At 33.8% G+C, this 17,039-nt stretch overlaps 2 protein-coding genes across 3 annotated transcripts; both read right to left on the bottom strand.

Moving 5' to 3' along the window:
• Positions 1-12,629: 12,629 nt before the first annotated feature.
• LOC139850365 (ubiquitin carboxyl-terminal hydrolase 8-like) lies at positions 12,630-15,175 on the bottom strand. The gene is made up of 6 exons (XM_071839947.1): positions 15,123-15,175; positions 14,749-15,006; positions 14,516-14,658; positions 13,524-13,914; positions 13,025-13,313; positions 12,630-12,900 (listed from the first exon to the last, which is right to left on the bottom strand). The coding sequence occupies exons 3-6, from the start codon at positions 14,592-14,594 to the stop codon at positions 12,790-12,792; spliced, it is 870 nt and encodes a 289-aa protein (XP_071696048.1). The 5' UTR covers positions 14,595-14,658; positions 14,749-15,006; positions 15,123-15,175; the 3' UTR covers positions 12,630-12,789.
• A 115-nt stretch (positions 15,176-15,290) lies between these two features.
• Positions 15,291-16,786, bottom strand: LOC139846804 (callose synthase 5-like). 2 transcript variants are annotated; one of them, XM_071836334.1, is made up of 6 exons: positions 16,577-16,786; positions 16,338-16,438; positions 15,904-16,025; positions 15,683-15,779; positions 15,480-15,577; positions 15,291-15,392 (listed from the first exon to the last, which is right to left on the bottom strand). In XM_071836334.1, the coding sequence occupies exons 1-5, from the start codon at positions 16,776-16,778 to the stop codon at positions 15,551-15,553; spliced, it is 549 nt and encodes a 182-aa protein (XP_071692435.1). In that variant the 5' UTR covers positions 16,779-16,786; the 3' UTR covers positions 15,291-15,392; positions 15,480-15,550. The 2 variants fall into 2 exon arrangements, with proteins under 2 accessions (XP_071692435.1, XP_071692436.1); XM_071836335.1 differs by having other exon boundaries at positions 15,328-15,387.
• Between the last annotated feature and the right edge of the window lie 253 nt (positions 16,787-17,039).

A 17,039-nucleotide genomic window follows, 5' to 3' on the forward strand; every position in this document is an offset into this window, starting at 1 on the left:
TTGATTAAGTTATGGTTGGAATATATTTGTTACCAATTTTCACGTAGCTAAAATGAGAAAAATTATCCAATCTTGTTTTACCCATAACTTCTTCATTTTAAATCCGTTTTGAGTGAATCAAATTGCTATGGTTTCATATTGAACTCTATTTTATGAATCTAGACAAAAAAAGTATAGGTTTATAGTCGGAAAAATAAGTTACAAGTCATTTCTGTAAAGGTAGTCATTTCAGTCGAAAGAACGACGTCTAGATGACCATTTTAGGAAACATACTTCCACTTTGAGTTTAACCATAATTTTTGGATATAGTTTCATGTTCATAATAAAAATCATTTTCTCAGAATAACAACTTTTAAATCAAAGTTTATCATAGTTTTTAATTAACTAACCCAAAACAGCCCTCGGTGTTACTACGACGGCGTAAATCCGGTTTTACGGTGTTTTTCGTGTTTCCAGGTTTTAAATCATTAAGTTAGCATATCATATAGATATAGAACATGTGTTTAGTTGATTTTAAAAGTCAAGTTAGAAGGATTAACTTTTATTTGCGAACAAGTTTAGAATTAACTAAACTATGTTCTAGTGATTACAAGTTTAAACCTTCGAATAAGATAGCTTTATATGTATGAATCGAATGATGTTATGAACATCATTACTACCTTAAGTTCCTTGGATAAACCTACTGGAAAAGAGAAAAATGGATCTAGCTTCAACGGATCCTTGGATGGCTCGAAGTTCTTGAAGCAGAATCATGACACGAAAACAAGTTCAAGTAAGATCATCACTTGAAATAAGATTGTTATAGTTATAGAAATTGAACCAAAGTTTGAATATGATTATTACATTGTATTAGAATGATAACCTACTGTAAGAAACAAATATTTCTTGAGGTTGGATGATCACCTTACAAGATTGGAAGTGAGCTAGCAAACTTGAAAGTATTCTTGATTTTATGTAACTAGAACTTGTAGAATTTATGAAGAACACTTAGAACTTGAAGATAGAACTTGAGAGAGATCAATTAGATGAAGAAAATTGAAGAATGAAAGTGTTTGTAGGTGTTTTTGGTCGTTGGTGTATGGATTAGATATAAAGGATATGTAATTTTGTTTTCATGTAAATAAGTCATGAATGATTACTCATATTTTTGTAATTTTATGAGATATTTCATGCTAGTTTCCAAATGATGGTTCCCACATGTGTTAGGTGACTCACATGGGCTGCTAAGAGCTGATCATTGGAGTGTATATACCAATAGTACATACATCTAAAAGCTGTGTATTGTACGAGTACGAATACGGGTGCATACGAGTAGAATTGTTGATGAAACTGAACGAGGATGTAATTGTAAGCATTTTTGTTAAGTAGAAATATTTTGATAAGTGTATTGAAGTCTTTCAAAAGTGTATAAATACATATTAAAACACTACATGTATATACATTTTAACTGAGTCGTTAAGTCATCGTTAGTCGTTACATGTAAGTGTTGTTTTGAAACCTTTAGGTTAACGATCTTGTTAAATGTTGTTAACCCAATGTTTATAATATCAAATGAGATTTTAAATTATTATATTATCAAGATATTATCATGTATGAATATCTCTTAATATGATATATATACATTAAATGTCTTTACAACGATAATCGTTACATATATGTCTCGTTTAAAAATCATTAAGTTAGTAGTCTTGTTTTAACATATGTAGTTCATTGTTAATATACTTAATGATATGTTTACTTATCATAGTATCATGTTAACTATATATATATCCATATATATGTCATCATATAGTTTTTACAAGTTTTAACGTTCGTGAATCACCGGTCAACTTGGGTGGTCAATTGTCTATATGAAACATATTTCAATTAATCAAGTCTTAACAAGTTTGATTGCTTAACATGTTGGAAACATTTAATCATGTAATTATCAATCTCAATTAATATATATAAACATGGAAAAGTTCGGGTCACTACATGATCAACGTAATTATATTACAATAAGTCATGCGGAAGTTCTAATGGAACGTGATGATGGTAATGCTTGATCGACCTTACTATCACCACGAACCGTGTTACTTGACGTGTATTCATCATGAACCATGTTACTTGATTCGAATTCATCATGAAACTAAACTCGACCCAAGAAGGGCATTCATAAAACTATCTGCGCATTAATCTCGAAGAAAATCTTAAATCTTATCATTTTCTTCTTCTTTGAAATATTCTTTGACGACAAAAATCTTTCTAATAAGAATCTGAGTTCAAAATTTGATACTTAAACATTCTCGATTTCAATTCCAACTATCACCACTCAAATTTCGGGACGAAATTTCTTTAACGGGTAGGTACTGTAGTGACCCGGAAATTTTTGACTAATTTTAAACCGAACTCTCGATACGATTTAATATATTTTGACACGATAAGCTAAGTCTGTTATCTTGAGTCTCAAAATTTTTGAACTGTTTCTATTCATTCATTGGACCTTCGACTATTCCCGACGATTCACGAACAATTATTTTTAAACAAATGTGTGTGTGTGTGTGTGTGTGTGTGTATATATATATATATATATATATATATATATATAAATTCTATACATAAATAATATTATATATTGTAATCTATAACAATTAAAGATTCAATATATTAATTACTAAACAGGATAAAATTAATAAATGGTATTACGAGTTTGAATATAAATGTTATATTAATATTACATTCATTACTTTCATTATTATTATTATTATTATTATTATTATTAATATTAATTGTGTATCATTAATATTATTATATAAAATATATATATATACATATATATAAAATTTGATATATATACAAATTGTTATAGTATTGTTATTACTAATATTATTATTATCATTAATAATATTAGAATTAGTACAACTAGTATTATTATTAATATTAATATGAGTATTATATTAAAAACTATTACTATATCTATATTATGATTATTAAAATTGGCAAAAATCTAAACAGATATATATATAAGTACATATACAAAATACAGTTATATATAAATATATAAATACAGATGTAGATATAATTTATTACAGCCATATACAATGATAAATACACAATTACGTATTCTGTTTCCTATCACCATCAACTTTTACAAAATTCTTGATCCTCTGCTCATGATTTGTACTAAAACTGATTCATCACAATCTCCATTCGGAGATACAAAACAAAATGTGTTATATATCAAAGTCATAAATCGTACGAATCAAAATTCAATTATAAGAATCAAACAAATTGTATTGAAAGTCTGTTTAACTTTTCTACTTTTCTTCTGACAGAAGATATGTTATCGAACGAATCAAAGCTACAAAACAAACTGTAATCGAATCTTGTTACTGTATTACTCTCTCCTTTACACTCTATAATTGATACAATTCAGGACGAAACAGAAGAAGAAAAATCAATAAAAATTAGAGAATCTGTTTTACACCTATTCAATTGTCCTTCCTGTCTGTTAATAGTAATTGAGTTAAATAACTTACAGCTATAAGACAATTGATCAATCACATATCGTAACAAATTCAGTTGCACATCCTTATCTACTTTTCTTTTTCTTGTTTGTTACTCCTGACTCGAATACTTCTGTCAACCTTCTTAATCTTCTTTTATTTTGTTGGAATCTCTTCGGATTGGTTCTTCGTGTCGACATCCTCTTCAATATAAAACAAATTGATCGTACTTTTGAATTCTATTTCAATCATTCAAATACACAATATATATATCCGATACGGCAATTGTAAAAAGGAAAAAGAAAATATTAAGATATACATACATAGTCATATAATACTTACACATATATGTTACATTATAGAGAGGGATAGGAATCATCACGGACTACTACAACATCATCATCCCGTAGCAAGAAACCATCGAAAACCATCACCTTTCTCTTGTTTTCGTTTGCTATGAACCACCAAACCGAACCTCACCTTTCTTATTTAAACAATCACCACCACCACCTCCTTTACTCTCACGCTACTATATTGTTGTTGTTACTATCTATTGTTTCCAGCCCAAAACAAAACCAAAACAACTTTGCTGAAATTTCTGTTTTTGCTGCAACTATAAGCGTCTCCATATTTTTTTTCTCTATCCTCTCTCTCACATATTTTGGTTTTCATTTAGAACCAACCACCCAAACTCTCATCACATCTTTTCCATGATAACCTCATATAAAACCTTTTTAATTTCTGTTTCATTGCTGCACCATCGAATCACCAACAAAACACTATCATAGTTTTTCTCCTCTTTTCCTTTTTCGTTCCAAGCTGCTGTGAACTTACCTTCGGTTTATTTTATCACGAAATAAAATAGGTGGTATAGGTTCACCATTTAAAAAGTTACCAACCTGTTTTTATATATTGCATTGTGCATTTGGAACTAGTGAGAAGTTGATGGCCGACACCATCATACACATAAATCCCCACTTGCAGATATAGCCAAACTTGTTAATACAACCGAATGCCCCACTTGATTTACCAAAAGTGTGATATGGTGATAAAGGTGACGTGATAATAATATTGAATTGTTGATAATGGGAGATGATGCATTGGAAATACCCCACTCACCACTTATTTCGGCTAGTGGGATGAAAAGTGAATAAAAAGCTTTGAGACAAATTCGCATTAGGAAGCCAACTACAGCATATTTTTATGGCCGATATTTTTTTTTTACTGGAGAACATTTTTAATTTGAGGGACCATAATGTTTATAAGGTTGATTGCCGTGAAACATGAGGATTATGATATTATTGAAAACTTACAAAATGGAACAAGGGAAAGTTTATGGCCAACAACATGGCTAGACATTTTGATATTTTTATGATGATCATGTTAAAATGGTGAAATGAGAATGATGGGTGTCACAGTTATACTGTGATGATGATGTACGATGATGTTCTAGGGTGACTAGTATTAGGGTTAATGGCGAACACTTTGATACAGTAATGAACCAAAATCAGAAGTTGGTTACAGCAAGTACTTGGCCGAGTTATATCATTTTGCTAGCGGGCTGTTATTTTCTTTTTAACTTGGGCTTAGTTTAATTATTATAAAAACGGGCTGGAGGATTATTTATAATTGGGCTTCTATGTTGGGCCGAGATCATTCCATAAAACTCTATAGTTGTTCGATGTAAGAAGATTAAGAAGGAGACAGGCGTTTATGGCTTAATTAAATCTAGGTGTAAGTTTAATCAGAAAATCAAGAATGGAGGAGTGGTTTAGGAGTGTTCGCTGGTGAGCTAGAAGTCGCGGGTTCGAGCCCCGTCTCGAGCATTTCTTTTTCGAAAAAGATCATACGGGTATACACTTTTATTATTATTATTATTATTATCATTTTTATTATTATTATTATTATTATTATTATTATTATTATTATTATTATTATTATTATTATTATTATTATTATTATCATTATTATTATTATTATTATTGCTACTACTACTAATATTATTAAATACATAATAAGAAAATTAAAAAAAATATATGATAACTATATCATGAATATAATTATAAGTAATCCTTATTAAAAGATTATATTTATAAGTTATGTAAATATTAATAAATATAAAACCATTTTTATTTTAAATACTAATTTAACTTATATACGCTTAAATATATAAAAACGTATTTTGAAATAAGTATCTAATAAATTTAATTAACTTTTTAATTATTAAAATATTAAGATGAATATGAAAGTATATATATACACATAACAATTAAAATATAGATTGTACTAAAATAAGTTCTTTATATTATTTGATATATATTATTAATATAGGTTCGTGAATCCGAGGCCAACCCTGTATTGTTCAAAATCGTCATATGTATTTTTACTACAAAATACAGTATGGTGAGTTCATTTGCTCCCTTTTTACTCTTTACGTTTTTGGGCTGAGAATACATGCAAATGCTTTATTAACTGTTTTATAATATTTATATGCGTGAGTTCATTTGATTCCCTTTTACTCTTTACATTTTTGGGACTGAGAATACATTACAACTGCTTTATTAAATGCTTTTGAAATATATTTTGCACTGCGAATACATGAAATGCTTTTATAAATATTTGACGAGATAGACACAAGCAAAACATTCCTCGAATGAATTGTGTGGACATGATAATTTCCATCATTGAATTATGTGGACATGATAATTACCACCGTTGAATTATGTGGACATGATAATTGCCACCGTTGAATTATGTGGACATGATAATTGCCACAATTGAATTATGTGGACATGATAATTGCCACCAATTGATGTGAATGTTATGTATCGAGAGAAAGATTTTTAGACAGAGGTTATGTGTATTAATTTTTGTACACGAGATATGTGTACGGTTACTAAGATTTATGAAAAATGGATTGCGTACACGAGAAAGGTGTACTATATTTAAAAGATATCGCATGTACATTACAGGTGGGTATAGGATTCGGGCCCATTTGTACCATGCAGGATTTAAATCTTGTGGTCTATCAAAATGATGAATTTAATTGTTTTATGATAAACCTATGAACTCACCAACCTTTTGGTTGACACTTTAAAGCATGTTTATTCTCAGGTATGAAAGAAATCTTCCGCTGTGTATTTACTCATTCTAGAGACATTACATGGAGTCGTTCAAGGCTTATAGATGTCAGTTCATCGCGATGATACCAGATGTTATTGTATTCGTTCAGGAAGAATTTGGACGGGGTATGACAGCCCGAACACATCCGTGTGTACTAGCTCCAACTTCTGAGCCTTTAAAGTTCTGCCTGCTTTTGCAAAGGTGACCTTCTTCTTCTTTCCTAGAACACATGACTCGCAAAAGTCCGATTCAACTCTCTTTAGACCAGGAATTTTACCATTAGACACTAGCATTTTCATTCCTCTATCACTCATGTGACCTAAACGTTGGTGCCACTGACTGGTTAAGCTACGATCATTAGAAACTGCATTTACTTCATTAGCTGGAACTTCTACCATATAAAGAGTGTCTCTCTTCTTACCCTTGGCTATTACTAAGTTCCCCTTTATTACTTTCCACTGACCTTCACCAAATTGCACACTATATCCTTGATCATCAAGCTGTCCAACAGAGATTAGTTTCTTCTTTAGGCCAGGATTAACTCGAACATTTTCCAAGGTCCAATTAGTGCCCAAAGAGGTCTTCAGCTCTAAGTCTCCAAACCCTGTAATGTCAAGACAATGATCATTAGCCAAACGAACTTTACCAAGATTACCTGTTCGTAGATTCTTCATCAAATGTAGACTTGGAGTAGCATGAAATGATGCTCCTGAATCCATAACCCACGCATCAATTGTATTCTCAATGCAGCAAACAAGGACGTTATCATAATCATCTATTGCAACTGCAACATTAACTTCCTTTGGCTTTGATGATATTATTGGCTTAGTGCACTGGTTTCTGAAGTGCCCAGTCTCCTGACAATTCCAACATTTAATATCATTCCTCGTTCTCGACACACTCCTCCTTCTTGACTTTGACCTGCCCCTGGTGGTGTTACTTCTGCCTTTTCTCCTACCCCTCTCTTCTGTGCTCAGCAAGTTTCCTGATGGTTCTCCTGACCTCTTTCTTCTTATATCTTCTCCAAGAATAAAATCACGAATGCTCTCAAACTTGAGCTTTGAGGACTCTGTGGATCCACTGATAGCTGTGACTGAACCTGACCAGCTTTCTGGTAACGAAGATAATAATAGAAGAGCTTTGATTTCATCATCGAACTTGATATCAACTGACAGTAACCGAGAGATAATATTGTTGATGTTATTAACATGATTTGTTACTGAAGCACCTTCTTTCAACCTGGTGTTCACTAACTGTCTGATCAAAAACACCTTGTTAGAAGCAAACGGCTTCTCATACATATTTGCTAAGGTCTTCATCAAACCATGTGTCGTGGTTTCGTTCACAATGTTAAAGGCAACACTTTTTGTCAACGTGAGTCTGACAACTGCTAGGGCTTTCCTGTCAAGTGTTTTCCACTCGTCGTCTTTCATTCCTTCTGGATTATTCTCATTCAAGGCATCGATCAGATCCTTCTGACATAACAAATCTTCAACTTGCATCTTCCACCACCCAAAATCTTGCCCATCAAACTTGTCGATTTTGATCCTTCCTTCTTCTGCCATAAAAAAAAATTTATTGGATCTAAGGACAACAGCAATCTGATCTGTAACAGTTGCAATAGATCTGTAACAGCAGAGTCTGGTGGCGGCTAGGGTTGATCTGCAGAGTCTGGTGGTGACTAGGGTTGATCAGCAGAGTCTGGTGGCGGCTAGGGTTTAGCACCTGCAATCTGATCTGTAAAAACAGCAAAAACAGCAGCAGTGACTGGATCTGTAACAGCAACAGCTATGATTGACGGCTAGGGTTAGAACCTGAGCTCTGATACCAGTTGTTAAGGCTATAACCTGCCTTTTATCAGAGTAGTAACCCTAATCGATCAAGCAATCACAAACACACACAATAATAGCCGAGATATAAACACAGGAATTAAAAGAAACGACGCGAGAATTATAGTGGTTCGGTTTCTAGGTGAAACCTACATCCACTTTGGAACTAGAGAGTATATTATTAATTTGGAGGTGTTACAAAACATGTACAATGAGAGACTATATATAGACTAGTACCACCAATAAAAAACGGCTCAACAAATTAGGGTTGGCCAGACCCTGACTTGGTCACCAAGTAAACTTCTGGCCTGTTTTTATTGGGCTTAAATACCGAAGCCTACACCTCAACAATCTCCCACTTGGAGGCTTCGAATATCATCGATCTGCACTCTTGTACTTCTGCAATGCAAGACTCAGCTCATGAATTGGTTTTAGAAAAGGATGGACTCTTCGGCTTATATTGCAGGACATTGTGTTTGGGCTATACGATCCTTAACAAGTGGTATCAGAGCTAGGCTATAGCCCCGATGTGGTGGACGGCGCAGTAGGGCGCACCCCTGAGCGCACGCAGCGACGTGGCGCACCCCTCGGTCTTGAGCAGCGATGAGTGGACCCAGCTCTCGTTCGAGGGGACCCTGGCACGATGAGTTGATCCTGGAAGCCTTGTATCGAAATCTCCCTGCCCTCCCACCAGGTTAAGAGTTCCGAGTTGGCGGCGGTAAAGGTTGGATCTGGACTATCGTTGGAGGGGAGGCTTAGATGGACTTAGGTTTGAGGGGAGGTTTGTAAGGGTGCAAACCAAAGTCCCACATCGGTATATAAGTATAAGGGAAAGTCCCTCTATCACCAATTGGTTTTAGAAAAGGATGGACTCTTGGGCTTATATTGCAGGACATTGTGTTTGGGCTATACGATCGTTAACAGATTGTTCAATACTAAGTGTATTCATTCATAGTGATTAGAACACTAACTTTATTTGTAAATTTGATTTCAACACAGAGAATATCAAAAATGGAGGTTTTCGGGATTGTAATTTTATTAAACCGTAATTTACTATCAATTATAACGATTTCGATTACTTTAATTTAGAGCTGCCGTGCAACGCACGAGCTCTTAAATCTAGTTTTCAATATAACCACATATACCAACCAAGTTTTTAGGTGAGAATTTGTCCTCTATATCATATTCCGTATATGCTATCAGCTCGTTTATTTTGGGATTTTAGAGTGCAACCGTAATTAGTCGTAAATTTATTGTATGACTTGGAACATATTATTAGAGCACTACCAACGGTGCTCGTTAATTCCAATGATTGGCGCCGTTGGCAAGTCGACACCAATTCTCCCACGCCATGCATTTAGTGAATTTTTGGCATTTTCTTTGGCGAGTATTTTGGGCTTTTTTTTTCCCTATAATTTTTCTTGAAAATTTTGTGAACGAAAAACTGAAAAGTATAGCTATAGATGTATATATGTATAGCTACAAGAAATGGGCGAAGAGAGAAGATGAAGTTGATTTTTTCATCATTTTAGTTATACTGGTGGGGTCCATGTATTTCATTGTATATTTGAATATTATTTTTAAAAATTTTAACTTATTAATGCTATATAATAATAATAATAATAATAATAATAATAATAATAATAATAATAATAACAACTAGTCCGGACCGGCCCGCGTGATGCGGCGGGAGCTTTCGGCTGGCATATTCATATTTAACGCAGTTTTATTTACAGAAGGGAAAACGGGCCATCTGTTATGCGTCAATTGTTGGTGTCGTCGTCTTTAGTGTTTTTTAAAATCTGTCCGGTTCGAACGTAGTTAGTTTCCTTTTGTTGATAAAATTATTTCGAGCCTAATGGTGCTGGCGAAAAAAATTAATTTGCGGCGAGCAGGAAGATACGGGTTGTCGTTGTGTTTAGAGTTTTTTTTAAAAAGTGTCCGTTTCGAACGTAGTTAGTATCATTTTGTTCATAAAATTATTTCGAGTCTGACGATGCCCTCGAAAAAATTTAACACGTGCCGAGCGGGAAGATACAGGTTGTCGTTGTGTTTAGCGTTTTTTTAGAAGTGTCCGTTTCGCGTGTAGTTAGTTCCGTTGGGTTCGTAAGATTTTTCCGAGTTGAACGGTGGTCTCTGAAAAATTTAACTCGCACCCAGCGAGAAGATATGACCCGTTATAAATTCGGGTGGAATAAGTTTCTTATATTTTAATTAAATTATATATTTATAATTTTTACCCTTTAAAAAGTGTAAATTTCAAGGACCGTTGTAGAAATATAGGCAAAGTTGAGGGACCGTTTGTAATGTGAATGCAAACACAAAACTACAATCAAATATAATTAAAGCTACAACATTTCCCATCTCTTTTAGCATATAAGGTTAAGGTTAAATAATAATAATAATAATAATAATAATAATAATAATAATAATAATAATAATAATAATAATAATAATAATAAAATTAAGTTTAATATTAAATAATAAAGGTGGGTTAATATTAAGTTTAATATGTCATGGTTGAGAGTGAATTGTGATAGATTAGTGATTAGAAGGAAAATGAGAGAAAACGGTGATGTGATAATGATGTAGCAGCGTGTTAATATGAAGAAATGTGTTATGAATGAAAATACTCTTATCTTATGTTCAGATGAATGAAAATGCTCTTATGTTAAGAGAAAGCAAGTTTGTGAAGCAAGTTTCATAACTAATTGAAACTTGCACTCAAAGAACTGCAAGAAAAATAAGGAGGGAGACTCCTCAAAAAAATGCACTTATGAAAAGAAATAAAATCATCTAAGAAAAAAATACGGTCAATTTGATACCTGTGGTTTGGTCCGCACTCAAATGTTAAGCCCTCACATGTGCAACGCATGTGTGGGTAATTTCGTCCGATCCAATATTTTATTCCATATAAATGGCCGAATCACGAGTACAAGAGATGATTGAACTTTAAAGAGCTCGAAAACACTACAAGTAAGCAGATTGTCACCATACATTAGTTTAGATGACTCTGTGCACGTTGATTCCATCAAACAATATATGTTTCAGTTATGAATTTCAACTTTGAATGGCAATATAGGTGAGTGGGGTACGATTCAAGATGGGTTCTGGCTAAAACGGGTTGAGTCAGGTTGCACGAACTGACCAACATGTTTTGGTCCTTTGTTTTTGGATTCTTTAGATATTTAATGTTTTTTTTTTTTTCAAACATCAATATTATTAAGCTACACAAGCCAAAAAGGCAGGGAGTAAAAAAAAAAAATTAAAATTAAAAGAAATCTCCACAAATACCAAATTTTATAAACTGATGCGATAATTTACTGTACTTTTGGTAAGATGTTATAAGACAGTAAAAGACAGCTGAATACAAGTTTAGCCAATTTTATTATCCCATTTAACCCATATTAGCATAATAACCCGTTATCATTCAAATACAACACCAATTGACCCAAACCCGTTTACAGTTACTTTCACTTTATATTCTTTTCTTGATGCGGAGGTTTTTGAACTGCACATGGAAGAATTACGAGCAAAAGAGGAAGAGATTTCAAAGCGGGACAAAGAAAGCAAACTTCTGAAAACTGTTGTGCAAACACTTAGAGGAAACGACTTGGGATCACCGTAGTAGTATGTAATGCCCACCTTGTTCAAAAAGTTACGTTATTTGAACTGGAGAACTCTGATTCCTATTGATTCGCAGATTTGGGATTGATTTCCGGGATTCAAATCGACAAAAACCAGTGAAAAACCATTAGGGCATGATGTATATGTTACTTAGATACTACTCTGTATATGACTATTGTGCTGAACTTCCTTCAGTTTCTTTCTTTCCACAAAAGCAATCGACCATTGTGAGGTTGAATTTTGAAATAGGATGAAATTCGTCGATTAGGGTTTATGGATTTTTTATTTGGGGATTTTCTTTAAACTGAAACTGAAGATTTGTGTCAGTTGAACGCCATTTATATGGAATAAAATGTTGGATCGGACGAAATTACTCACACATGCGTTGCACATGTTAGGGTTTGACATGTGAGTGCTGACGTCCTTTAGGCATGAACACTAACCATGTAACTAATTGAAATCGCAGGTACCGATGACGCAAAATTTAAAGTTTAGGTGTTGTGACGAAAAAGTGAACAAACCACATGTACCAACGGCATAATGTTTTCATCATCTAATGATGAACGCAAAAAAGAATGGAACGTAATGACCCGTACGAACAACAAGATTACAGATTACCCGAATAGAAGCGAGTTTGCAAAGTCCCTACCTAAAATAAAAAAACAAAATAACCATATCACCATACCAAGCCCCAAGTATACAGTATAACCTTCTGGGCATGCCATTCAACTCGATGTTCTCTTGTAAAATAGAAGATATGCTGCCGATGTCCTGATAGCATCTTCACTAATACGGGTAACCTTGATGCCGTCAGTCTTATACCAGTGCTCCCCACGCTGCATGAAGAAACAGACACGTTTATGCGGTGAAATGGGTGGGTCGCATAACAGGTCAACATGAGTTAAATTTTCTTTAATGAATGACATTGTAATAATGTTAAAGAAGAATTGTATAACTTACTTGAGCATAGGCTGTGTAGCGGTCACCAATCGATGTGTCATAGTGATGATTACTTATACCATAAAGCTTGTAGGTAGCAGATGGCTGGGAATCCTTGTAAGCGGCACACTTTGAAATATCAAGGTCATGAATAGGAAAGTCAACAAAAGTTTTCAAGTTGTCTGCACGAAGCTTGTTTCCAACTTGTCCACGTGAAAATCTCTTCAATTGAACAATCAGGATTTCTGGAAAACTCCAGATATCCAACTTTTTGTTAGCTGGCCGTTTTATCTTGCATTCGGGACAATACCTGAAAACATTAAGCATATATTCATCTTAAGTAAAGTAATACCCACAAAAAAGGTACCAACAACGTCTAAAAGACTTCAGTAGAGGTGGCAAAAAAGGCGGGCCGCGCATTTCTTCGTTCGTTTGAGCAGTCAGTATAAAGTAAAACAAAAATTCCATTATAAAATAAAATGTGTCAAAATGGTGCGCGTTTAGGTTTAGTATGACGTACCACATTTCTTCAGTCCCCAACAGTTCTTCCTTGAACAAAGCTTCGAGACAATCATATAACGATACCGGCTCTGGAGTACCCGTAAACAATGGAAGCCCACCCGTTTGAGGTAAATGGCTTAAAGTTGAAGTATCATATTGTTCCAACATTTCTCCAGGCCACGTAACAAGAAAATATTTAGGGGATGGCGATTTTGATGATTCTTCATCCATCACCTTTATGGATTTTTTTGACAAAAGGCTGTCTTGTGTTAACTTGAATTCAAAGCTTCTCCGTGTAGGATCGTCATAAGCGTCTACACAAGATTCTTTTATAACACGAAACGGGCGGACTGACTCGAGAAATTTCTTGCGTATCTCGTTGCTATCGTTACAATCACGAATCCTGGCTACTGTAGGAATCCAAAAGTTCATCAAAGATCCTTGTTTGTTTGATCCGTATTTAGTAAATCTACAACCAGAAGTAAACAAATTAGAAAATGGATGTATTACTTCCCCAGACTATAGTGTAACTTCTACTATCTGAATTGTAGTCAAGCTATATATATTTCTTTCAAAGTAAGTGAAAGCGTCTTATCATTTTTAAGTATCTTGATCATATACTTTTAGTTTGTAAACTAATACAGTATAAAATTTTACCAAATATCACATTAACTAAAAATGAGGTTATGCACGTATTTACACAGTAATTAAGAGTATAATGCTTATTAATTAAAAGGTTCAATAAAATTAATACAGTAATTAAGAGTATAATGCTTATAAGTCAGGATGCATATACATGGTACGACAGATATATCTTTCTTTCCTGGTTTATATTATTAATATTAATTAATATTAATATGACCGGATATTAATATTAATAATGCACATTGATCGATTTATGTTAGAGCAATAAAAGCATACAAAGCAATATAGTTGAATGCCCATTCCATCTGTATACGTAGGTCAACCATGACCTGACCCAAATAAGAGATCAGAAAGATAGCAGCTTACACTTCATAACAATGTGTAAACACAACCAAGGGCAATGAATCCTCCTCCTTGAGTAGCCTGTAAGCAACAAGCACATCATCTTGCCTGACCAACTCTAATGAGTCTGATTCATCAAATAAAGCAATCACGCGGTTGACGTATATCTGCACACAAAAATCATCATAAACTTTACTATCACATAAGAAAACACACCCAAAAACTCGAAGAAGACTTCTTGGTTGGTACAGATATACCTCAGCCACCAATAAAGTTTCATCATCTCCCAAACAACAAGCAGTGGTTAAAGCCAGGATAAGATCCTTAAATTTTCCATTTTCTGGAACAGCCACGGTGACTTGAGATGGTAAAGTTGACCCGTCGGTGCTCAAAACCGTCAATTCCATAGTTCTCATTGTTGTTGTGGGCAAGGGCAAATGAAGACACAAGAACGTATTAAGACTAAGAGAACAGAAATTGCAAATAAGACACTTCAATGTTGACCGATATTGCCCCTACACCAAGTGGGAAAATACTATGTTATTGTCGGTCAAACTATATAAAAGATGATATCATAAATAATATATAATAATGTTTAACCAAAATGATGAAAAAAAAATATTGAGCTTACCTGGCACATTACCGTTAGATGCTCCCTCTGGTCCCTGCCAACGTTTTTCTGAATAGATTCAAACATAAAGTAAAAAATATTAAATAAGATAAGATAACCAGTAAGTAAACGTAAAATCTAAACACCCAGTCTTCTAATAGTAGAAAATATTAGTGAAAGACTACATGCCTGAAACCCAAATACTGCCCTTAGCCAGTCAAGAAGATCCAACCCTCCTGATTTCTTCTGTTTCTGATTAACAGAGGCTGGGGCAGACACTGACGCCCTGATCTGCAGATTCACATATATAGATTAGATATAGATATTTTAATGAAGCAAACAAGTTCTTAATCAAAGTAGATAGAAGGTAGAGGATACCACTTCAAACTGCTTTATGCACTGTGATTCCTCTGCAGAATCAAGTGACAGAATGTCGCAGGGATCATATATTACCTGCTTTCCCACAACATCCCTAGCTGATGCAATGATCTATAATATGCGAACAAAGATCAGATGAAATTTTAGAATTGATGTACAAAACAAAAACAATAACCAAATTTCATTCAAAGGTGGGAACTGACGTCAGCAGGAACTTCTTCAGCATTTTCAAACTTGTTGACAGAGCAGAGAACTTCGAAAAGCGCTCCAGCCACCTGGTAAACTTCTCCATGCTGAGATCTGGTTGGTAATAAAACAATAAGCAGAAGTTCAATCAATCTTCTAGATCTGTATAAACTTTCTTTTTTTGATTTGTTATTTCTAACTCTAATCACTTGTATGCTTGATTACACACACATATTACCTATCTGCCTTTTCATCCTGATCGAATGCCTTGACATATTTTTCATAATATTGCTTGTAGAAGCTCTCAATTTCGCTCGCATCCGTCTTCTTAACACGAGCTTCAACACTTGGGGTATCATCCTAGGTAGCACATTCTCAATTATATATATATATATATATATATATATATATATATATATATATATATATATATATATATATATATATATATATAGGATTTCAACACTACTGGAAATGAACATTACAAATAATATCAACATTTGTAATGAAGACTGATCAGTGCTTGGTAAGACTCTTACAGAAGGTTAGACCCAATTTTAGTACCGGTAAATTAAATTAATTGTTTTTTTTTTTTTTTAAATAAATAAATAAATAAATAAAATACACACATAAATAACAAATCAAGAGCTTAAAAGGGCAGAATTTATGTACCCTCTCTAATTGCTGCTCAAGAGCTGTTTTAAACTGTCGAACACCATGACCAGTAGACCTTTCATCCAATCTGTGTGCTTTCTCAAGTGCATAACGCCGACCTTTTTGCACACACGGTTAACAACCAAAACAAAAAACAATAACTCGGCGAATAGACGGAGAATGATAGTCATAGCTATGATTAAAGAGAATAGAACTAATAATCAATATAAATGAGAGGAGACAGGAGAAGTAATTACAAAGATAAGCAACTCGAGGATTTTCATTTCCAAACTCTGTTGCAACACGCAAGATTGGGGCAATCTGTTTGAGGGATGAAGGGACCATCTCGTCACTAGAAGCCTCTGTAGAGAAGGTGGTTGTGGCAGCACTTCGCGAATCCATGCCATAGGATACCGCTGATGTTGACTTTCCTTTCTTTCTCACCCTTCCTTCTTTCATTTTTCTCCTTACCTTTTCATTAACATATGAGACAATACACACATTCAGCAGCAACAAAGTCCAATTTTACAATACAATAATATCAATAGTACATGCACAAAATTATGGAAACAACCTCAACATAGACACAAGGAGTATTATAGAACTGGAGTCTCAAATAAAAAATTACAAACAGATAGGCAATAAAACTACTAATATGCTATAAACCTAATGTGAACTTCAAAAGAACCGAATCAAGGATGGAATATTACGTGCCAACAG

This window comes from Rutidosis leptorrhynchoides, chromosome 5, assembly GCF_046630445.1.
Source record: "Rutidosis leptorrhynchoides isolate AG116_Rl617_1_P2 chromosome 5, CSIRO_AGI_Rlap_v1, whole genome shotgun sequence".
Taxonomy (NCBI): Eukaryota; Viridiplantae; Streptophyta; class Magnoliopsida; order Asterales; family Asteraceae; genus Rutidosis; species Rutidosis leptorrhynchoides.

Coding starts and splice junctions, on each gene's coding strand:
- LOC139846804 (XM_071836334.1), bottom strand. CDS start 16,778: ATGAAAGAAGGAAGGGTGAGAAAGAAAGGAAAGTCAACATCAGCGGTA. Junction 16,439..16,576: donor TCCTCGAGTTGCTTATCTTT/GTAATTACTTCT, acceptor GTGTGCAAAAAG/GTCGGCGTTATGCACTTGAG. Junction 16,026..16,337: donor TTGAGCAGCAATTAGAGAGG/GTACATAAATTC, acceptor TGTGCTACCTAG/GATGATACCCCAAGTGTTGA.
- LOC139850365 (XM_071839947.1), bottom strand. CDS start 14,594: ATGATGTGCTTGTTGCTTACAGGCTACTCAAGGAGGAGGATTCATTGC. Junction 13,314..13,523: donor TTGGGGACTGAAGAAATGTG/GTACGTCATACT, acceptor TAATGTTTTCAG/GTATTGTCCCGAATGCAAGA. Junction 12,901..13,024: donor GCTACACAGCCTATGCTCAA/GTAAGTTATACA, acceptor TTCTTCATGCAG/CGTGGGGAGCACTGGTATAA.